The 24487-nt window shown below is 40.1% G+C and overlaps 1 protein-coding gene across 2 annotated transcripts in view; it reads right to left on the reverse strand.

The window, feature by feature from the left end:
* The window catches only part of CFAP58 (cilia and flagella associated protein 58), a 263223-nt gene that overhangs the window by 153555 nt on the left and 85181 nt on the right, over positions 1-24487 (reverse strand). The window contains exons 16-17 of one of the 2 annotated variants that reach the window (XM_082425120.1): positions 3384-3503; positions 432-565 (exon numbers count right to left, since the gene is read on the reverse strand). The exons of the other annotated variant lie outside the window; for it this stretch is intronic. Coding sequence (XP_082281246.1) covers positions 432-565; positions 3384-3503 — 254 coding nt within the window. The remainder of the gene's footprint in view (positions 1-431; positions 566-3383; positions 3504-24487) is intronic. 2 annotated transcript variants of the gene reach the window in all.

Raw genomic sequence — 24487 nt, forward strand, 5'->3', positions numbered from 1 at the left:
TATCTAAAACATAGGTGAAAATTACTTGTGAACTGCTCATAATTACAGTGGTTTTTAATGTGAATATGCTTCAGCCCATACAAGGCTAATCGTGAACCTCCTTTGCAGACATAGTTATGGAATGATTATCTCCAAACCGTGAGAACAGTGTGGGGAAAAAAATCACACTAGGTTTCCTCTGCTCCACACGAGGTCCACCGGTGAGCTGATATTAATGAATCCCTGTTAGGGTCCTAAGGAGGGGTCTCAGTATCAGAGGAGACACCCATCTTGCTCTGACACCAGCCCACTGAGGGACCTGTAGAAAGTAATTTGCTCACCCCTGACTTAGTTTACCGCAGTGAAGTCTGTGACTCTGTGACTGTCTGCAATTATTTTCTTATCAGGAGTTAATAGGCACAACAAAACTAGAATATTTGACTAATTCTTACTTCTGAATGTATTCTTTACGTTTCTGAGCAAGGTATTTCTTCTTTAAGTTCAGCAGTTCATTGCTAAGTTTCTCAATCTCATACTTATATTCTTGGCTCTGTGATTCATACATATTCAATTCTGAAGACAAAACCTAGCGTGACAAATAAAGCAGCATTAACAGAAGATACGCGGTGAGACAATATCCTTTTCTGAAAAATCTTTTTAATCTGCGGCCACTTACCTCAGTGAGGCTAGAGATACAAAACCATGCCCAGGTTTAACAGTTAACCCGCACACTTCTACCAGTTCAAGGTCTGTATCTGGGTAAAAGTCTGACGGAGGTCTGAAGACTCATAATCCAGTGGCAAACAATGGAACCTCGTTCCCCTGCTTTAAAGGAGAACCATCAGGCACAGGCTCACATATGAATGGTGTAATGTGGTTCAAGAACACTGTGAGTCGAAACAGAAAAACTCCTAGACGTACAGCATAAAATTGCTTTCAAAGCCTTTTTTAATAAAGCATTCAGAAAAGTCATTACGAGGGAGCGTGATTCATCTGAGGATTACTGTAAAAATTACCCAGAATCATCCTGCCGCCACCACCACTCAGTAGGTATTCAATTTATATGTTTTCCAAGGTTGCTGTTCTGCTGAATGTCAATCACCTCTTTACTGTGCCCTTTGGGACTATTCACAGGTTCTCTCTTTATCCCGGCACTGGGACTTATCTCTAAGAAGCGGGGGCGATGACATCTGCAGGGAGGGTGTGCTGCACGCGAGGGGCTCTAATAGGAAGCCTAATTACCTGCCTCTTGCACTGCTGTGTTCAGTAGATGCTACTGGTTTCAGGCTGGACAGGGAAAGAGGGAATTTACTCACCTAAACGGATGTGTAGAGCACACTAAAGCGAGGGGTACCCCCCAAAAAAACCACGGGGAAAAAAGGGAGGCTACTGTCCTAAGGGGCATGCAATAGATTTGATTTGTTTTCCGTCTAGCTCTGCATTTTTAAAAAATTTGCATAAAAGGCGGATCTTTATCTTTCGAGTGTTCGTCTGCTTCTGAACTCTTTCCTCTTAACTGCTGTGAAAAGGATTCTGACGATGTTATCATGAGCTAAAGAATATGATTTTCATGTTGGAAGAAAAACTGTCTTCAGCCATAAAAAGAAACGAAATTGAGTTATTTGTAGTGAGGTGGATAGACCTAGACTCTGTCATACAGAGTGAAGTAAGTCAGAAAGAGAAAAACGAATACTGTATGCTAACACATATATATGGAATCTAAAAAAATAAGGTTCTGATGAACCTAGGGGCAGAACAGGAATAAAGACGCAGACGTAGAGAATGGACTTGAGGACACGGGAGGGGGAAGGTTAAGCCGGGATGAAGTGAGAGAGTAGCACTGACATATATACACTACCAAATGTAAAATAGATCGCTAGTGGGAAGCAGCTGCATAGCACAGGGAGATCAGCTCGGTGCTCTGTGACCACCTAGAGGGTGGGATACGGAGGGTGGGAGGGAGGAGATATGGGGATATATGTATATGTATAGCTGATTCACTTTGTTATACAGCAGAAATTAACACACCATTGTAAAGCAATCTTACTCCAATAAAGATGTTAAAAAAAAAAAAGTTAAACTCTTAGGAACAAAGACCTTGTTTCCAAACAATGAATGTGGAATTTTCTAAAACAGCCCAGATAATGAGGACAAACTGGTGGACAGGCTTGGTATTATCCACCCCTGAATCTTCCACCAAGGGTCACATGTCATTCAGAGCAAAAATCTGGATATCCTCAGATAAAGGTTTAAAGTAACAAAAGTCTCCTATGAACCACTGAATACGATCCAGCGCTAAGTATGCCTATCTGAGAGTAGTGTAAAGACATGTGCTTTTCTAATTTACACCCATCCCTGAGAAAATAAGTTTTTATTTTATTTGATATATTCAATTGTTTAAAGGGATGAAAATAATCAAAAGATTATGCCTCCTGCAAAACTCAAATTATGTCTCAGGATACTCATGTAAAATGAATGCTTACAGTGATAAGCTGAAAATTAATGCTCTCATTACATTTCTGTTTCATCTGCCTTTTTTAAGTAAAAGGATGTGATTTTACAACATTCTATTTGTGAAAGGATTAGTACTATATTAGTAGCGTGGCATCTATTTTACCCCAGGCAGAAAGGCAATGATTATTACCATCATTGCACAGGAAAGTGCGAGAATTCAGCTGGCATGTGCTACATTCTGTGCTTGTGTGTGTATAAGGCTTCCCTAACATGCCAAGAATATCTAAGTACTTTTTAGCAGGTAAAGCTGAGGATATAGTGGAAACATACAGTTTTTGAGAAAACTTTAAAAAGGCACATATAATACTAAAACATTCCATCTCCCCAGCTAATGTTCTTATGTCACTTAGAAGGGAACTTATGCTAACAGAATCCTAGAATGATTTTACTTCCCTTTCATGGCTTCTTATTTCATAGATGGTCATGAAGCAAGGTTCCTGGGGACTGGGGAGTAGCCTGTGTTTTGTGTACATGTATTTCAGGCGGAATGAATAGTAAAAACCTGCTTTGACACAATGATCTGCTTCAGTGGGCAATGGTGTTAAAATATTCCCTCTTTTTTTTCACACCATCTGAATCCTCTAAATCATCTTGAGATAATCTATACAAACTTTGTTCCCCAAATTTCTATCCCATTGCCATCATCCTCTCCCTAGCTCTTTCTCCACTTGTTCATCTCCCTGTTTTGTGGGAGTCTATTAGCTTAGGAGCGGAGGGGTAGCTTTAAGGCTTGCCCTGTGCCTCCCGGGACTGGAGCAATAAAAAAGCTGGTATCAAAGGAGGACAGAATTTGGGAGACTGGCTTCTTGTGCTGAGGCAGTAGACTTGTCCACGGGTATTCCCGAGTGTGTCTGTCCTTCAGCCAGGAAGGAGCAGAGGCTACCACTTACTTTAAGCTGCTTGGTCTTCTCCCGCAGCGTGTGGCGGTAGATCTGTAGCTGCTCTGCAGCCTCAGGCCCAGGCTGCCGGGCCAGGATGTGCTTTAGTTCCACATACAGTTTCTCCTTTTCCTGGTGGAGAGTATAACCACAGGTGGAGATAAATAACCCCAACAAGACAAGGGAAGTGCCTTTAACAGCATGGTCAGGATGATACGGGATCATCCTAAGGCCCTTCTCAGCTCCACACTGATTATATTCACACGTAGATTCATTCAATCAAGCATCAAGACACATAGGGACCTGGCACTGCCCACCAGCAGGCCGGCAGCAGCCTTGCAACTCCCAGGTTGTGTGGCAAACCACATGGGAAGCCTACCCTGCCCTCCAGTGGACTTGCAACAACTGCATGAGGAATGGCCTCCCAGCCAGCCTGGCCAGGGGCCAGCTCCACCTACCAACATGTCCACAGTAGTCAGCCCTGCCACAACAGAAGGACACATGCAGTCCACAAAGGGGGCACCACTAGAGCATACAGCTCTGGTGACCAGAGGGGAGTGTGTTGCTGGGCCCTAAAGGATATTTCCTACATAAGGCAACTTCCCCAAGATTGGAAAATGTAACTGATGTACCTAACACACAGAAATAAACACAGAGAATTGGGCAAAATGAGGAGACAGAGGAATATATTCCAAATGAGGGAACAAGACATAACCTCAGAAAAAGAACTAAAGGAAGTGGAGATAAGCAATCTATCCAACAAAGGGCTCAAGGTAATAATCATAAAGATGCTCACTGAACTTGGGAGAAGAATGGATGAACACAGTAAGAATTTCAACAAAGAGTTAGAGAATATAAAGAAGAACCAAACACAGCTAAAGAATACAATAACTGAAATTAAAAATACACTAGAAGGAATTAACAGTAGATTAGATGGTACAGAGGAACTATAAACCAGAAGACAGAGTAGTGGAAATTACGAAGCTGAACAGAAAAAAGAATTTTTTAAAAAAATAAGGATAGTTTAAGAGACCTCTGGTATAACATCAAGTGTAATAACATTTGCATTATAGGGATCCCAGAAGGAGAAGAGAGAGAGAAAGGGGCAGAGAAAATATTTGAAGAAATAATAGCTGAAAACTTCCCTAACCTTGGAAAGAAAAGACATGCAGGTCCAGGAAGCACAGAGAGTAGTCTCAAACAGAATCAACCCAAAGAGGACCACACCAAGACACACTGTAATTAAAATGGCAAAAATTAAAGATAAAGAGAGAATATTTAAAAAGCAAGAGAAAAGCAACTAGTTACATACATGGGAATTCCCATAAGATTATCAGCTGGCTTTTCAGAAGAAACTTTGCAGGCCAGAAGGGAGTGACACAATATATTCAAAGCGATGAAAGGAAAAAACTTAATACCAAAAATTCTCTACCCATCAAGGTTATCATTTGGATTTGAAGGAGAGATAAAGATTACAGATAAGCAAAAGCTAAAAGAGCTTAGCACCATTAAACCGGCTTTAAAAGAAATGTTAAAGGAATTTTTCTAGGTGAAAAAGAAAAGGATACAACTAGAAATATGAAAATTATGAAAGGAAAGATCTCACTGGTAAAGCTAAACATACAGTGAAGGTAGTAAGTCAACAATGTATAAAGCTAGTAGGAAGGCTGTAAGATAAAAGTAGTAAAATCATCTATATCACAATATGTAGTTAAGAGATACACAAAACAAAAAGATGTAAAATATGACATCAAAAACATAAACCGTGGTAGGTGGGGAATGAAAATGTAGGGTGATTAGAATGCATTCAAACTTAAGAGATCAGCAACTTAAAATAATCACATATATATATCAAATATATATATAAATATATAATAATAGATACACACACACAAAATAAGAAAGGCATTCAACTGTAACACTACAGACAGTCATCAAATCACAGGGGAAGAGAGCAAAAGAAAAAGAAAGAAACAAAAAACTTAAAAAAAAATTAACAAAATGGCAATAAGTATATACCTATCAATAATTAAATGTAAATGGACTAAATGCTCCAATCAAAAGACATAGAGTAGCTGAATGAATACAAAAACAAAACCCAAATTTACACTGCCTACAAGGGAGTCACTTCAGATCGAAAGACACACACAGACTGACAGTTAGGGGACAGAAAAGAAACAATAAAGATCAGAGCAGAAATAAATTAAATAGAGAAATAATAAAGAATCAGAGCAAGGATGGCCATCTGCTGGTTCACCTGTTGGATGTCCCAGAGGGTATCCATGGGCAGTGTAATGGGAGTGTTGTCCAGCCATCATATGAAGCTGTCAGATATGCCAGACAAATGTTGCTCAATTGCACAAGGCAGGCAGATGATAACCTCGTAGAAGGTACCACAGCAATCAGTTGCCATGGCAGTGCACTATGGTCAGCTTTTCCTGCTTATATTCTCTCACCCTGAAGTTTCCCTGTTATCTGGTTCTTTCATTCGCGGTCATGTGGTGGGGAGCATAGCAAGTGGTACAACCGGAAGTGGAGATTGCATCAGCCAGAAATGACTCAGCAGGAAGGGCATCACTGGAAGTTGAAACGTCATCAAAGCACAACAGGGCAGGGCTAGGGTTGGGGTTAACCTCACCAACGGGAGTCAGCAGGGCCACCTTTGAAGAGAGAGTGAGAGAGGACCCAAATAAACAAAAAATCAGAAATGAAAGAAAAGTTACAACCAACACCGCCAAAATACAAAGGATCATAAGAGATTACTACAAACAATTAGACGCCAAAAAAATGGACAACTTAGAAGAAATGGATAAATTCCTAGAAACATACAATCTCCAAAACTGAATAATGACAGAAGAAAAAGAAAATATGAACAGATCAATTACTGAAATTTAATCGGTAAAAAAATTGCCTAACAAAGAAAAGTCCAAGATCAGATGGCTTCACAGGTGAATTCTACCAAAAATTTAAAGAAAAGTTGATACTTATTACTCTCAAGCTACTCCAAAAATCTGTGGAGGAAGGAACACGTCTTTTTTTTTTAATTTTAAAATTTTATTTATTTTTTTATATACCAGGTTCTTATTAGTCATCTTATTAGTCATTAATTTTATACACATCAGTGTATACATGTCAATCCCAATCGCCCAACTAAGCACACCACCATCCCCACCCCCTCGTGGCTTTCCCCACTTGGTGTCCATATGTTTGTTCTCTACATCTCTGTCTCAACTTCTGCCCTGCAAACTGGTTCATCTGTACCATTTTTCTAGGTTCCACATATATGTGTTAATATATGATATTCGTTTTTCTCTTTCTGACTTACTTCACTCTGTATGACAGTCTCTAGATTCATCCACGTCTCTACAAATGACTCGGTTTCGTTCCTTTTTATGGCTGAGTAATATTCCATTGTATATATGTACCACATCTTCTTTATCCATTCATCTGTTGATGGGCATTTAGGTTGCTTCCATGACCTGGCTATTGTAAATAGTGCTGCAATGAACATTGGGGTGCATGTGTCTTTTTGAATTATGGTTTTCTCTGGGTATATGCCCAGTAGTGGGATTGCTGGATCATATGGTAATTCTATTTTTAGTTTTTTAAGGAACCTCCATACTGTTCTCCATAGTGGCTGTATCAATTTACATTCCCACCAACAGTGCAAGAGGGTTCTCTTTTCTCCACACCCTCTCCAGCATTTGTTGTTTGTACATTTTCTGATGATGCCCATTCTAACTGGTGGGAGGTGATACCTCATTGTAGTTTTGATTTGCATTTCTCTAATAATTAGTGATGTTGAGCAGCTTTTCACATGCTTCTCGGCCATCTGTATGTCTTCTCTGGAGAAATGTCCATTTAGGTCTTCTGCCCATTTTTGGATTGGGTTGTTTGTTTCTTTAATATTGAGCTGCATGAGCTGTTTATATATTTTGGAGGTTAATCCTTTGTCCGTTGATTTGTTTGCAAATATTTTCTCCCATTCTGAGGGTTGTCTTTTCGTCTTGTTTATAGTTTCCTTTGCTGTGCAAAAGCTTTTAAGTTTCATTAGGTCCCATTTGTTTATTTTTGTTTTTATTTCCATTACTCTAGGAAGTGGATCAAAAAAGATCTTGCTGTGATTTATGTCAAAGAGTGTTATTCCTATGTTTTCCTCTAAGAGTTTTATAGTGTCCGGTCTTACATTTAGGTCTCTAATCCATTTTGAGTTTATTTTTGTGTATGGTGTTAGGGAGTGTTCTAATTTCATTCTTTTACATGTAGCTGTTCAGCTTTCCCAGCACTACTAATTGAAGAGATTGTCTTTTCTCCATTGTATATCCTTGCCTCCTTTGTCATAGATTAGTTGACCATAGGTGCGTGGGTTTATCTCTGGGCTTTCTATTCTGTTCCTTTGATCTATATTTCTGATTGTGCCAGTACCATACTGTCTTGATTACTATAGCTTTGTAGTATAGTCTGAAGTCAGGTAGCCTGATTCCTCCAGCTCCGTTTTCTTCCCTCAAGACTGCTTTGGCTATTCGGGGTCTTTTGTGTCTCCATACAAATTTTAAGATTTTTTGTTCTAGTTCCGTAAAAAATGCCATTGGTAATTTGATAGGGATTGCATTGAATCTGTAGATTGCTTTGGGTAGTAGAGTCATTTTCACAATATTGATTCTTCCAATCCAAGAAGATGGTATATATCTCCATCTGTTTGTATCATCTTTAATTTCTTTCATCAGTGTCTTATAGTTTTTTGCATACAGGTCTTTTGTCTCCTTAGGTAGGTTTATTCCTAGGTATTTTATTCTTTTTGTTGCAATGGGAAATGGGAGTGTTTCCATAATTTCTCTTTCAGATTTTTCATCATTAGTGTATAGAAATGCAAGAGATTTCTGTGCATTAATTTTGTATCCTGCAACTTTACCAAAGTCATTGATTAGCTCTAGTAGTTTTCTGATGGCATCTTTAGGATTCTCTATGTATAGTATCATGTCATCTGCAAACAGTGACAGTTTTACTTCTTCTTTTCTAATTTGTATTCCTATTTCTTTCTCTTCTCTGATTGCCATGGCTAGGACTTCCAAAACTATGTTGAATAATAGTGGTGAGAGTGGACATCCTTGTCTTGTTCCTGATCTTAGAGGAAATGCTTTCAGTTTTTCACCATTGAGAATGATGTTTGCTGTGGGTTTGTCGTATATGGCCTTTATTATGTTGAGGTAGGTTCCCTCTATGCCCACTTTCTGGAGAATTTTTATCATAAATGGGTGTTGGATTTTGTCAAAAGCTTTTTCTGCATCTATTGAGATGATCATACGGTTTTTATTCTTCAGTTTGTTAATATGGTGTATCACATTGATTAATCTGTGTATATTGAAGAATTCTTGCATCCCTGGGATAAATCCCACATGATCATGGTGTATGATTCTTTTAATGTGTTGTTGGATTCTCTTTGCTAGTATTTTGTTGAGGATTTTTGCATCTATATTCATCAGTGATATTGGTCTGTAATTTTCTTTTTTTGTAGTATCTTTGTCTGGTTTTGGTATCAGGGTGATGGTGGCCTCACAGAATGAGTTTGGGAGTGTTCCTTCCTCTGCAATTTTTTGGAAGAGTTTGAGAAGGATGGGTGTTAGCTCTTCTCTGAATGTTTGATAGAATTTACCTGTGAAGCCATCTAATCCTGGACTTTTGTTTGTTGGAAACTTTTTAATGACAGTTTCAATTTCATTACTTGTGATTGGTCTGTTCATATTTTCTATTTCTTCCTGGTTCAGTCTTGGAAGGTTATACCTTTCTAAGAATTTGTCCATTTCTTCCAGGTTGTCCATTTTATTGGCATAGAGTTGCTTGTAGTAGTCTCTTAGGAGGCTTTGTATTTCTGTTGTGTCTGTTGTAACTTCTCCTTTTTCATTTCTAATTTTAGTGATTTGAGTCCTCTCCCTCTTTTTCTTGATGAGTCTGGCTAATGGTTTATCAATTCTGTTTATCTTCTCAAAGAACCAGCTTTTAGTTTTGTTGATTTTTGCTATTGTTTTCTTTGTTTCTTTTTCATTTATTTCTGATCTGATCTTTATGATTTCTTTCCTTCTGCTAACTTTGTGTTTTGTTTGTCCTCCTTTCTCTAGTTCCTTTAGGTGTAAGGTTAGATTGTTTCTTTGAAATTTTTCTTGTTTCTTGAGGTAGGCTTGTATTGCTGTAAACTTCCCTCTTAGAACTGCTTTTGCTGCATCCCATAGGTTTTGGATCGTGGTGTTTTCATTGTCATTTGTTTCTAGGTATTTTTTGATTTCCTCTTTGATTTCTTCAGTGATCTCTTGGTTATTTAGTAACGTATTGTTTAACCTCCATGTGTTTGTGTTTTTTACGGTTTTTTCCCTGTAATTCATTTCTAATCTCATAACGTTGTGGTCAAAAAAGATGCTGGATATGATTTCAATTTTCTTAAATTTACTGAGGTTTGATCTGCAACCAAAGATGTGACCCACCCTGGAGAATGTCCCGTGCGCACTTGAGAAGAAAGTGTAATCTGCTGTTTTTGGATGGAATGTCCTATAAATATCAATGAAATCTATCTGGTCTATTGTGTCATTTAAAGCTTGTGTTTCTTTATTAATTTTCTGTTTGGATGATCTGTCCATTGGTGTAAGTGAGGTGTTAAGGTCCACCAGTATTACTGTGTTACTGTGGATTTCCTCTTTTATAGCTGTTAGCAGTTGCCCTATGTATTGAGGTGCTCCTATGTTGCGTGCATATATATTTATAATTGTTATATCTTCTTCTTGGATTGATCCCTTGATCATTATGTAGTGTCCTTCCTTGTCTCTTGTAACATTCTTTATTTTAAAGTCTATTTTAACTGATATGAGTATTGCTACTCCAGCTATCTTTTGATTTCCATTTGCACGGAATATCTTTTTCCATCCCCTCACTTTCAGTCTGCATGTGTCCCTAGGTCTGAAGTGGGTCTCTTGTACATAGCATACATATGGGTCTTGTTTTTGTGTCCATTCAGCAAGCCTGTGTCTTTTGGTTGGAGCATTTAATCCATTCACGTTTAAGGTAATTATCCATATGCATGTTCTTATGACCATTTTCTTAATTGTTCTGGGTTTGTTTTTGTAGGTCTTTTTCTTCTCTTGAGTTTCCCACTTAGAGAAGTTCCTTTAGCATTTGTTGTATAGCTAGTTTGGTGGTGCTGAATTCTCTTAGCTTTTGCTTGTTTGTAAAGCTTTTGATTTTTCCATCGAATCTGAATGAGATCCTTGTGGGGTAGAGTAATCTTGGTTGTAGGTTCTTCCCTTTCATCACTTTAATTATATCATGCCACTCCCTTCTGGCTTGTAGAGTTTCTGCTGAGAAATCAGCCGTTAACCTTATGGGAGTTCCCTTGTATGTTATTTTTCGTTTTTCCCTTGCTGCTTTCCATAATTTTTCTTTGTCTTTAATTTTTGCCAATTTGATTACTATGTGTCTCGGCGTGCTTCTCCTTGGCTTTATCCTGCATGGGACTCTCTGAGCTTCCTGGACTTGGGTGGCTATTTCCTTTCCCATGTTAGGGAAGTTTTTGACTATAATCTCTTCAAATATTTTCTCGGGTCCTTTCTCTCTCTCTTCTCCTTCTGGAACCACTATCATGCGAATGTTGTTGCGTTTAATGTTGTCCCAGAGGTCTCTTAGGCTGTCTTCATTTCTTTTCATTCTTTTTTCTTTATTTTGTTCCACAGCAGTGAATTCCACCATTCTGTCTTCCGGGTCACTTATCTGTTCTTCTGCCTCAGTTATTCTGCTATTGATTCCTTCTCGTGTAGTTTTCATTTCAGTTATTGTGTTGTTCATCTCTGTTTGTTTGTTCTTTAATTCTTCTAGGTCTTTGTTAAACATTTCTTGCATCTTCTTGATCTTTGCCTCCATTCGTTTTCCGAGGTCCTGGATCATCTTCACTATCATTATTCTGAATTCTTTTTCTGGAAGGTTGCCTATCTCCACTTCATTTAGTTGTTTTTCTGGGGTTTTATCTTGTTCCTTCATCTGATACATAGCCCTCTGCCTTTTTATCTTGTCTGTCTTTCTGTGAATGTGGTTTTTGTTCCACAGGCTGCAGGGTTGTAGTTCTTCTTACTTCTGCTGTCTGCCCTCTGGTGGATGAGGCTATCTAAGAGGCTTGTGTAAGTTTCCTGATAGGAGGGACTAGTGGTGGGTAGAGCTGGCTGTTGCTCTGGTGGGCAGAGCTCAGTAAAACTTTAATCCGCTTGAGTGTTGATGGGTGGGGCTGGGTTCCCTCTCTGTTGGTTGTTTGGCCTGAGGCAACCCAACACTGGAGCCCACCTGGGCTCTTTGGTGGGGCTGATGACAGACTCTGGGAGGGCTCACGCCTAGCAGTGCCTCCCAGAACTTCTGCTGCCAGTGTCCTTGTCCCCATGGTGAGCCACAGCCAACCCCCACCTCTGCAGGAAACCCTCCAACACTAGCAGGTAGGTCTGGTTCAGTCTCCCCTGGGGTCACTGCTCCTTCCCCTGCGTCCCGATGCACACACTACTTTGTGTGTGCCCTCCGAGAGTGGAGTCTCTGTTTCCCCCAATCCTGTTGAAGTCCTGCAATCAATTCCCACTAGCCTTCGAAGTCTGATTCTCTAGGAATTCCTCCTCCCATTGCTGGACCCCCATGTTGGGAAGCGTGACGTGGGGCTCAGAACCTTCACTGCAGTGGGTGGACTTCTGTGGTATAAGTGTTCCCCAGTCTGTGAGTCACCCACACAGCAGTTATGGGATTTGATTTTACTGTGATTGTGCCCCTCCTATCGTCTCATTGTGGCTTCTACTTTGTCTTTGGATGTGGGGTATCTTTTTTGGTGAGTTCCAGTGTCTTCCTGTCGATGACTGTCCAGCAGCTAGTTGTTATTCTGGTGTTCTCGCAAGAGGGAGTGAGAGCACGTCCTTCTACTCCACCATCTTGTTTCCTCGAGGAAGGAACACTTCTGAACTCATTCTACAAGGCCAGCATCACCTTGATACCATGATCAAGTGGGACTTATCCCAGGGATACAAAGATGGTTCAATATGCACAAATCAATCGATGTGATACACCACATTAACAAATTGTAGAATAAAAATCATATGATCTTTTCAATAATGCAGAAAAAGCTTTTGACATTCAACATCTGTTTATTACAAAAACCTCAACAAAGTGAATATACCTCAACATCATAAAGGCCATAAGTGACAAACTCAAAGCAAACTTGATGAAAAGCTGAAAGCATTTCCTCTAAGATCAGGAACAAGACAAGGATGCCCACTCTTGCCGCTTTTATTCAACATAGTATTGGAAGTCCTAGCCACAGCAATTAGACAAGAAAAAGAAGTAAAAGAAATCCAAATTGGAAAGGAAGAAGTAAAACTTCACTGTTTGCAGATGACATGACACTACATACATAGAAAACCCTAAAGATGCTACCAAAAAACTACTAGAACTAATAAAGAAATTCAGTAAAGCTGCAGGGTACAAAATTAATATACAGAAATATGCTGCATGTCTATACACTAATAACAAACTGTCAGAAATAGAAATTAAGGAAACAATCCCATTTACAATGGCATCACGAAGAATAAAATACCTAGGAATAAGTCTAACCAAAGAGGTTAAAGACTTATACTCTGAAAACTATAAGACATTGATGAAAGAAAATGAAGGTGGCACAAATGGAAGGATATATCATACTCATAGATTGAAAGAATTAATATTGTTAAAATGACCATACTACCCCAGGCAATCAACAGATTCAATGCAATCTCTATCAAAATACCAAAGGCATTCTTCACAGAACTAGAACAAATAATTTTAAAATTTGTATGGAAACACAAAAGACCCCCAACAGCTAAAGCAATCTTGAGAAAGAAGAACAAAGCTGGAGGTATTATGCTCCCTGATTTCAAACTATGCTGCAAAGCTGCAGTAATCAAAACAATATGGTACTGGCACAAAAACAGACACATAAATCAGTGGAACAGAACTGAGATGCCAGAAATAAACCCATGTTTATATGGTCAATTAATCTCTGACAAAGGAGGCGAGAATATACAATGGGGAAAAGACAGCCTCTTTAATAAATAGTGTGGGGAAAACTGGACAGGCACATGCAAAAGAATCAAACTAAACTAATTTATCAGACTTCCCTGGTGGTGCAGTGGTTGAGAATCTGCCTGCCAATGCAGGGGACACGGGTTCGAGCCCTGGTCCAGGAGGATCCCACATGCCCCGGAGCAACTAAGCCCATGCGCCGCAACTACTGAGCCTGCACTCTACAGCCCACGAGCCACAACTACTGAAGCCCATGCACCTAGAGCCCATGCTCCACAACAAGAGAAGCCACTGCAATGAGAAGCCTGTGCACTGCAATGAAGAGTAGCTACTGCTCACCACAACTAGAGAAAGCCCATGCGCAGCAACGAAGACCCAATGCAGCCAAAAATAACTTAATTAAAAATATTAAAAAACAAGAACATAGAAAAAATAAATTGTATGCTTACCCACATAAAAAAAGTAAATTAAAAATAAATAAATTTTTTTAAAAGTTGAAAAAAAAACAACTAATTTATCACACCATATACAAAAATAAACTCAAAATGGAAAGCCATGAAAAGACTTAAATGCAAGGCCTGCCATAAAAACTCCTAGAAGAAAACATAGGCAGTAAACTCTTTGACATCAGTCATTACAATATCTTTTTGATCTGTTTCCTCAGGCAAGGGCTACAAAGCCAAAATAAAACCAAATAGAACCTGTATCAAACTAAAAAGCTTTTGCACAGAGAAGGAAACTATCAACAAAATGAAAAGGCAACCTACTCAATGGGAGAAGATATTTGCAATCAATATAATCAACAAGGGGTTAATATCCAAAATATACAAAGAACTCATACAACTCAAATCAAAAAAAACCAAACAACTCTATTAAAAAACAGACAGAGGACCTGAATAGGCATTTTTCCAAAAATGACATACAGACTGCCAACAGACATATGAAAAGATGCTCAACATCACAAATCATCAGGGAAATGCAAATCAAAACCACAATGAGATACCACCTCACACCTATCAGAATGGTTATCATCAAAAAAGACTATAAAAAGTGTTGGCAAGGATGTGGAGAAAAGGGAGTACTTGTGCACTGTAGTGAGACTGTAAATTGGTGTGGCCAATTTGTAAGTTGGAAAAGAGTGTGGAGGTTCCTCAAAAAATTAAAAATAGAACTACCATATGATCCAGGAATTTCACTTATGGGTTTTTACCTGAAGAAAACAAAAACACTAATTCAAAAAGATATATGTACACTAATGTTCATTGCTGCATTATTTATAATAGCCAAGATATGGAAGCAACCTAAGTGTCCATTGATAGATGATGGATAAAGAATATGTAGTATATGTATACAAAGTGATATTACTCAGCCATAAAAAATTGAAATCTTGCAATATGCAACAACATGGATGGATCTAGATGGTATTATGCTTTGTGAAATAAGTCAGATAGAGAAAGACAAATACCATATGATCTCACTTAAATGTAGAATCTAAAAAACAAAATAAAACAGACTCATAGATACATAGAACAAATAGGTGCTTGCCAGAGGGGAGGCAGGTAGGGGGAGGAAGAAATAGCTGAAGGGGATTAAGAGGTATGAACCACCAGTTATAAAATAAATAAGCCATGGGGATATAACATACAGCATAAGGAAAATGGTCAATAATATTGTAATAACTTTGTGTGGGGACAGATGATTACTAGACTTAATGTTGTGATCATTTCATAATGTATGTAAATGTCAAATCACTATGTAGAATACCTGAAACTAACATAATATTCTACATCAACCATATTTCAACTTTAAAAAGTTGTGCATATCCCAACCCTGATCAAGGGCCCAGGATGTGCTAGCATTTGGATACAAGTAATAAGACAAATGAGGAAGAGATAGTCCCTCTCTTCCTAAACTTATGTCACATGACTGAGAGACAAGGATGGTGACAGAAGATTTCTACAAAGTGTTGTGGCCAGTAATAGCAGGGAGTGACTAACTGTTTGGAGGAGTTGGGGGAGAGTTCACAAAAATGTCACTTAAACTGTCCCTTGAAGAATGAGTAGGAGTTTTCCCCAAGCAGAGAGAGAAAAGAAGGGCTTTTTAGGCCAAGATTCAGTGATAGGACAGAGGAGAGGTGAGTCCGGCTCAGCAGGTACACTAGGCAGGTACAGGAAGAGAAAATGCTGGGTGCGTAGGCTGGCACATGCGATGTGGTTTGAGACCACATCCTTTAAGCAACTGGGAGCCAAGGATGAGCCATGCCTGGGTTTGTCTTCAGAAGAATAACTCCAGCAGGAAAGCAGAGAACAGAATGAGGGGACTGCTCAGGGGACCAGTACAAGCAAAAGATGAAGAAAGCTGGACCCAAGGCCGCTAGAATGGAAAGTAGGTAGATGTGAAGACATTTCTGAGGCAGAATCAGGGAGATTTGGTGAATGGCCAGACAAGGGAGGAAGGAAGGAACAGGAGCCAATAGGACTTCAAGGTTGCTACCGTGGACACCTCGGGGGGGTGGAGGTGTTGGCATTGGAGGCAGACAAGCTGGGAGAGGGGAGGATATAGGGAGAGGGGAAGGGAACTGTTACTACATTCTCTGCTGATGATCAGTGGGTTCCTGAAATGTTAAGCTTGAGGCCCTGTGGGACTACCTAGAAGAGAAGTTGAAAATAAAGTCTCAGACTTGAGAATTGAGGAGCATGTTGGAACTAGAGGTGGATCACATCCAGAGCCATGGGAGTGGATCTGTCTACTGGGATGGCTTACAGGGAGGGCCAAGGCAACCAGATTTTTGAGAAAACTAGCATATAAGGGGTAGGTAAGTATGAGAGACCCAGAGAAAGAGAATGAGGGAGAATAATTTACCCCAAACCATGAAAAGGCAGACATTTTAAAAGGAAGGAAAGATTTGAATCATCAGTGATATCAAAGGGCATAAAGAGAAGAAACAGGAGAAGGACTGAAAACAGCCTCTGGGGTGGGCTGTGAGGACCAAGCAACCTCGGTCAGAAAGGCTGGAGTAACATATGGGGGTAAAGGTCACAGAGACTGAAGAACAAGTCAGAAGTAAAAAAGAAGTGAGTCTTTTAAGAAACATGGCATGAGAAGAAATGAGATCTGGAACTGGTTTGAGGGAGTAGGTAAAAATCCAGGAAACCTAAGATATACAAATTTGTAGAACTAAAAGAAAGGACTTCCTAGGATCCCAAAGCAAATCATAATTCTATGACTTATTTAAACCAATAAGCAATACAGAATTCCCATTTCTACTCTGAAGTTTAATTGCTTGTAACGTGTTTTCAGATCCTTGAACTAAAGATATTACACATGAGCCAAGATTTATTTCTAAGGCGTCTCAATTCTGGATTCCCATTTCTCTGAACTGCAGTCACTTGAACAAACACTGATAAAGACGAGTGTGTCAGGCTTCCCTGGTGGCACAGTGGTTAAGAATCTGCCTGCCAGTGCAGGGGACATGGGTTCGAGCCCTGGTCTGGGAAAATCCCACATGCCGTGGAGCAACTAAGCCCGTGAGCCACAACTACTGAGCCTCCTCTCTAGAGCCCACGAGCCACAACTACTGAGCCCACGTGTCACAACTACTGAAGCCTGTGAGCCTAGAGCCCGTGCTCCGCAACAAGAGAAGCCACCACAATGAGAAGCCCGTGCACTGCAAAGAAGAGCAGCCCCCGCTTGCTGCAACTAGAGAAAGCCTGTGCGCAGCAACAAAGACCCAACACAGTCAAAAGTAAATAAAATAAATTAAAAAAAAAAACCGACTAGCGTGTCTACTCATTTGTCTCTGTACTTTTACATTTACTTCCTTAAGGTAATTAATTATGTTTAAGGAAAAAAAATATAAGTAAATGCCCTCTCATTAAATAAACATCCAATCAACTGGAAACTAATTTTTACCTAGAGCTAACTAATCTTACCACTGTCATCAAATAATCTGTTTTTGCCAGAGAACATAAATGTCATCTAAAAAATAGGTAAAAGAAAATTCATTAACCAGTCATTGTTACCATTTGTTTTAGTTTTCCCTAGCCAAATTACAGAAAATTTATAACAAATAACATGGCTCTACTTTCAAAAGAGTGTATGCAAGTTAAAAATTAGTCAGATGGGATAAGCTTCTGGAGAAACAAATATCAAGATAATACTCACGAGAGGACCTTCAAGATGGTGGAGGAGTAAGACTTGGAGATCACCTTCCTCCCCACAAATACATCAAAAATACATCTACATGTGGAACAACTCCTACAGAACACCTACTGAACACTGGCAGAAGACCTCAGACTTCCCAAAAGGCAAGGAGCTCCCCATGTACCTGGGTAGGGCAAAAGAAAAAAGGAAAAACAGAGACAAAAGAATAGGGATGGGACCTGCACCTCTGGGAGGGAGCTGTGAAGGAGGAAAAGTTTCCACACACTAGGAAGCCCCTTCACTGGCGGAGACGGGGTGTAGCGGGGGGAGGGGGTGGCGAAGTTATGGAGTGATGGAGGAGAGCACAACAACAGGGGAGCAGAGGGCAAAGAGGAGACATTCCCGCACAGAGGATCGGTGCCGACCAGCACTCATCAGCCTGAGAGGCTTGTCTGCTCACCCGCTGGGGTGGGCGGGGGCTGGGAGCTGAGGCTGGGCTTCAGAGGTCGGATCCCAGGGAGAGGACTGGGGTTGGCTCCGTGAACAAGTCTGAAGGGGGCTAGTGCACCACAGCTAGCTGGGAGGGAGTCTGGGAAAAAGTCTGGACCTGCCTAAGAGGCAAGAGACCACTGTTTCGGAGTGCGTGAGGAGAGGGGATTCAGAGCAACGCCTAAACAAGCTCCAGAGACAGGCGTGAGCCACAGCTATCAGCGCGGACACCAGAGATGGGCATGAAACGCTAAGGCTGCTGCTGCAGCCACCAAGGAGCCTGTGTGCAAGCACAGGTCACTATTCACACCTCCCCTCCTGGGAGCCTGTGCAGCCCGCCACTGCCAGGGTCCCGTGATCCAGGAGCAACTTCCACGGGAGAACACACAGAGCGTCTCAGGCTGGTGCAACGTCATGCCAGTCTCTGCCGCTGCAAGCTCGCCCCGCATTCCATACCCCCTCCTTCCCCCCAGCCTGAGTGAGCCAGAGCCCCCTAATCAGCCGCTCCTTTAACCCCGTCCTGTCTGAGTGAAGAACAGATGCCAGAGGGCGACCTACACACAGAGAAGGGGCCAAACCCAAAGCTGAACCCCCAGGAGCTGTGCAAACAAAGAAGAGAAAGGGAAATCTCTCAGCAGCCTCAGGAGCAGCAGATTAAATCTCCACAATCAACTTGATGTACTCTGCATCTGTGGAATACCTGAATAGATAACAAATCATCCCAAAACTGAGGTGGTGGACTTTGGGAGCAACTGTAGACTTGGGGTTTGCTTTCTGCATCTAATTTGTTTCTAGTTTTATGTTTATCTTAGTTTAGTATTTAGAGATTATCATTGGTAGGTTTGTTTATTGATTTGGTTGCTCTCTTCCTTTTTTATATATATATAAAATATATATATACTTTTTCCTTTTTCTCATTTTGCGATTGTGTGTATGCTTCTTTCTGTGATTTTGTCTGTATACGTTTGCTTTTACCATTTGTCCTAGGGTTCTGTCTGTCCATTTTTTTTTAGTATAGTTTTTAGCGCTTGTTATCATTGGTAGATGCGTTTATTGGTTTGGTTGCTATCTTCTTTATTTTTTAATTAATTTTTTATTTTAATAATATATATATATTTTTAATAACTTTATTTTATTTTTTATTTTTTTTATTTTCTCCCTTTTCTTCTGAGCCATGTAGCTGACAGGGTCTTGGTGCTCCAGCTGATGTCAGGCCTGAGCCTCTGAGGTGGGAGAGCTGAGTTCAGGACATTGGTCCACCAGACACCTCCCGGTCCCTCGTAATTACAGTCAGCAAGAGCTCTCCCAGAGATCTCTGTCTCAATGCTAAGACCCAGCTCCACTCAACGACCAGCAAGCTCCAGTGCTGGACACTCCATGCCAAACTAGCAAGACAGGAACACAACCCCACCCATTAGCAGACAGGCTGCCTAAAATCATAATAAGTTCACAGAAACCCCAAAATACACAACTGGACACAGTCTTGCCCACCAGAAAGACAAGATCCAGCCTCATCCACCAGAACGCAGGCACCAGTCCCCTCCACCAGGAAGCCTACACAATCCACTGAACCAAACTTACCCACTGGGGGCAGACATCAAAAACAACGGGAACTACGGACCTGCAGCCTGAGAAAAGGAGACCCCAAACACAGTAAGTTAAGCAAAATGAGAAGACAGAGAAATACACAGCACATGAAGGAGCAAGGTAAAAACCCACCAGACCAAACAAATGAAGGCAGTCTACCCGAAAAAGAATTCAGAGTAATGATAGTAAAGATGATCCAAAATCTTGGAAATAGAATGGAGAAAATACAAGAAACGTTTAACAAGGACCTAGAAGAGCTAAAGAGCAAACAATAACGAACAACAAAGTAAATGAAATTAAAAATTCTCTAGAAGGAATCAACAGCAGAACAACTGAGGCAGAAGAATGGATAAGTGACCTGGAAGATAAAATAGTGGAAATAACTACCTCAGAGCAGAATAAAGAAAAAAGAATGAAAAGAATTGAGGACAGTCTCAGAGACAGCTGGGACAACATTAAACGCACCAACATTTGAACTATAGGGGTCCCAGAAGAAGAACTAGAACAAAAAATCTTAAAATTTGTATGGAGACACAAAAGACCCCAAATAGCCAAAGCAGTCTTAAGGGAAGAAAACGGAGCTGGAGGAATCAGACTCCCTGACTTCAGACTATACTACAAAGCTACAGTAATCAAGACAATATGGTACTGGCACAAAAACAGAAACATAGATCAAAGGAACAGGATAGAAAGCCCAGAAATAAACCCATGCACCTATGGTCAACTAATCTATGACAAAGGAGGCAAGGATATACAATGGAGAAAAGACAGTCTCTTCAATAAGTGGTGCTGGGAAAACTGGACAGCTACATGTAAAAGAATGAAATTAGAACACTCCCTAACACTATACACAAAAATAAACTCAAAATGGATTAGAGACCTAAATGTAAGACTGGACACTATAAAACTCTTAGGGGAAAACATAGGAAGAACACTCTTTGACATAAATCACAGCAAGATCTTTTTTGATCCACCTCCTAGAGTAATGGAAATAAAAACAAAAATAAACAAATGGGATCTAATGAAACTTAAAAGCTTTTGCAAAGCAAAGGAAACTATAAACAAGACGAAAAGACAACCCTCAGAATGGGAGAAGATATTTGCAAACGAATCAATGGACAAAGGATTAATCTCCAAAATATATAAACAGCTCATGCAGCTCAATATTAAAAAAACAAACAACCCAATCAAAAAATGGGCAGAAGACCTAAATAGACGTTTCTCCAAAGAAGACATACATATGGCCAAGAAGCACATGAAAAGCTGCTCAACATCACTAATTATTAGAGAAATACAAATCAAAACTACAATGAGGTATCACCTCACACCAGTTAGAATGGGCATCATCAGAAAATGTACAAACAACAAATGCTGGAGAGGATGTGGAGAAAAGGGAACCCTCTTGCACTGTTGGTGGGAATGTAAATTGATACAGCCACTATGGAGAACAGTATGGAGGTTCCTTAAAAAACTAAAAATAGAACTATCATACGACCCAGCAATCCCATTACTGGGCATATACCCTGAGAAAACCATAATTCAAAAAGAGTCATGTACCACAATGTTCATTGCAGCTCTATTTACAATAGCCAGGACACGGAAGCAACCTAAGTGTACATCGACAGATGAATGGATAAAGAAGATGTGGCATATATATACAATGGAATGTTATTCAGCCATAAAAAGAAACAAAATTGAGTTATTTGTAGTGAGGTGGATGGACCTAGAGTCTGTCATACAGAGTGAAGTAAGTCAGAAAGAGAAAAACAAATACTGTATGCTAACACATATATATGGAATCTAAAAAAAAAAAAAAAGGTTCTGAAGAACATAGGGGCAGGTCAGGAATAAATACACAGACGTAGAGAATGGACTTGAGGACATGGGAAGGGGGAAGGGTAAGCTGGAACGAAGTGAGAGAGCGGCATGGACATATATACACTACCAAATGTAAAATAGATAGCTAGTGGGAAGCACCCGCATAGCACAGGGAGATCAGCTCGGTGCTTTGTGACCACCTAGAGGGGTGGGATAGGGAGGGTGGGAGGGAGATGCAAGAGAGAGGGGATATGGGGATATATGTATACGTATAGCTGATTCACTTTGTTATACAGCAGAAACTAACACACCATTGTAAAGCAATTATACTCCAATAAAGACGTTAAAAAATAATAATAATGCTCACCATTTAAGAAATAATTCCAGAAATGACACGGAAACCCAAAAGTCCATGCAAAAGAAGAAAACTTGGACAAATAGAATTACAAAGTGCTGATTTTCCTTTGCTGTACAATACCTCCTGTCACACCTTACAATATAATGTTCCCAGTAAATGGATGTAGCAAGCAATGAGAAAGATATCAGGAAGTGAGTTTATTTTCTCTAGCCACTTAATGCCTGCTCTGTTGGAAAAATAACACTTCTGACAAGGCTTCAAGATTCAATTTGGAGAGGGTAATAAATATGTGGGGAAGCCCATCAAACTGTTTTGTCCATTTCTGTCATCTCACATTTCTCTATACCCAGAGTATGAGTCGACTTGAAAAGTAAAGAATCTCCCAGTGACGAGGAGGAAACAATCTGGTTTGGGATACAATAATGTCTTAAACCGAAAAGGCCATCTTTCTCCGAGAACCGTCTAATGTTTCACAGGCATAATTCTTTTCAATTGCTCCTGGTAGGGTGGGAGGAAAGAGTCACAGAAAAGACTGGAAGAAGCAAATCTCTTTACCTCATCTCACAGATAAGAATCCCAAGGTCAACAGGAATGAGTGGTGCATCCAATTCTTCGACAAGTCAAAAACCTTGTCATGATATACTCAAGGATCACTTTTCCCATGCAACACCTCCTCTGGGGCTTGAAGACGTGTTACAACCCTGAAAGAATCTGGATCAAATTGAGCTACATAATTCCTAAAGGCTACACGATTATATCAATAGAAGAATGGAGTCAGGTTCAAAGCCAGGTGAGAGGGTATCAGAGGTAAGAGCCTAACTCAGCTCCCACTTCTCCTGACCCACCCCATCTGAATGAGCCTTGCCGTGTCCTCTAACAGGACGTGCAATCTTCATATACAGAGTGGACAATGTTGCCATTTATCCTGTCTTCTTCTATAACTTCCTGGGGTTTTATCGAGGCTATAAAATGAATTGAAATGGATTTATTCTAAAGAATAACTGAGTGAGTGAACAGTCAGGGCCCACAAGTGTGGAGGGGAAATGAAGAAACTGAGTGAATAACCATGAAAACTGTCTGAGTATTCAAAGTCAAAAAGTTCTGAGGGTGAAATAACCCAGGAGAAGTGATGCATGTGCATTCATGGTGGATGGAAAGAATACCAAATGAAACTTCAGTGACGAAGACAGTGGGAGAGGGAATGGAGGGTTCTGGTTGAAATGCACTGGCAGGCTTCAACGTGCGTGAACTTGGGTCTATGCTTACAACAAAAAAACTAGCTTTTGATAAAAGCAAAGTGAAAGCTGGTCAGCATTAACATTCTAGCCGTGTGTATCACACAGATTTGTATTTGGGGAGAACGTGCTAGTAATTTAGATAAACATGGAATGTTTGATGGATTGAAGGTCTTAAGTACGATTGTTTTCCAATTTATTTCTCTCCTAACCCTCTACAAGGGCCAACTAAGCTCTTCAAACATTGTGCAATGGTGTGTATAATAACCCCATTTAGAGACAAAGCATGCAATTCTATTATGAAGAGAATCTATCTTATGCAACAGAGACTCATTAGCTGTTCGTCTCCATAAGCCAGCAGTGGCAGAACCAGCTGCCTTGTAATACATATCCTGTCCTTCTTCACTAAGCTGCATCCATTTCTTTTTAAACCAAGTCAATTAATTTGTCACTGGGTTAGAAGAACCATATGTCAATGAAATATCATAAGAAAATCATAAATAGTTTATTATTTCCCCACCAACAATAGAGAGCATCTTCAGCTCGGCACTTCTTTATTTATTCAGTTTGTGCATAATGCACATCAATATTACTTTGTAGCATGCCTCACGCTTTAAATTATTTTATGAACAGTTGTACTGGGCTATTAACACCAAAAGACTAGCCTTCCCTTTGGCTGAGCATAGCATTAATCATACTACGTCCATCCTTGAAATGATATTCTCTTTCTAGACAGCCCAGTCTCTCAGTTGGACAGACTGTCAGACATGGTTATGGATTCTTTTGCTGCAAGAGTCTCTGCCAAGTTATGCTGGATAACAGCATGGCTCATTGTCAATATTGGCTGAGTACAGTGGTAAGAAATTAATTACAGTATTAGCTTCAAATAATGCTGTCATTACATGGTGACAGTCTGTAACCCCATATTGGAAGCTCCAGATATGGAACCACTCAGACTTCAGGTATTTGTATTTAATCTGACAATAAATTAAAAGTCTACATTCTGAACAGTCTATGCAAATAAGAGTCAGTGTTATTTGGGGTACAATTCAGAGGAAGAAATTGAGTTGCTCACAGAACTCCTTTCCCCACTGAGCTACAATTTTATATTCACTGTCTGTTTCTATTCTGTGTCTTCTGATTTGCCTCTTCGGCTGAAAACAGAAGGTAGTTCACATTCAATGTGCACCCTAACACTCTTCTTCCTCAGCTCACCTACTTGAGGCAATAACTGACTAAGAGGAACTAATTTATTCCGTTTTAATCTGAATCTGAGCTTGGCAAATGCCAATGCATTGATTCTGCTCACCCTGGATGCGTCAATTTGCTTGCGCGAGCATTAGGAATAATTACCTCACCCTGTGGACTAACTACCTCATGTGAAACAGGCAGCTTTCCTCCTGATCTAAATACACACACTT

Source organism: Balaenoptera physalus, assembly GCF_965194825.1.
Source record: "Balaenoptera physalus genome assembly, chromosome: 14".
Lineage (NCBI taxonomy): Eukaryota > Metazoa > Chordata > Mammalia > Artiodactyla > Balaenopteridae > Balaenoptera > Balaenoptera physalus.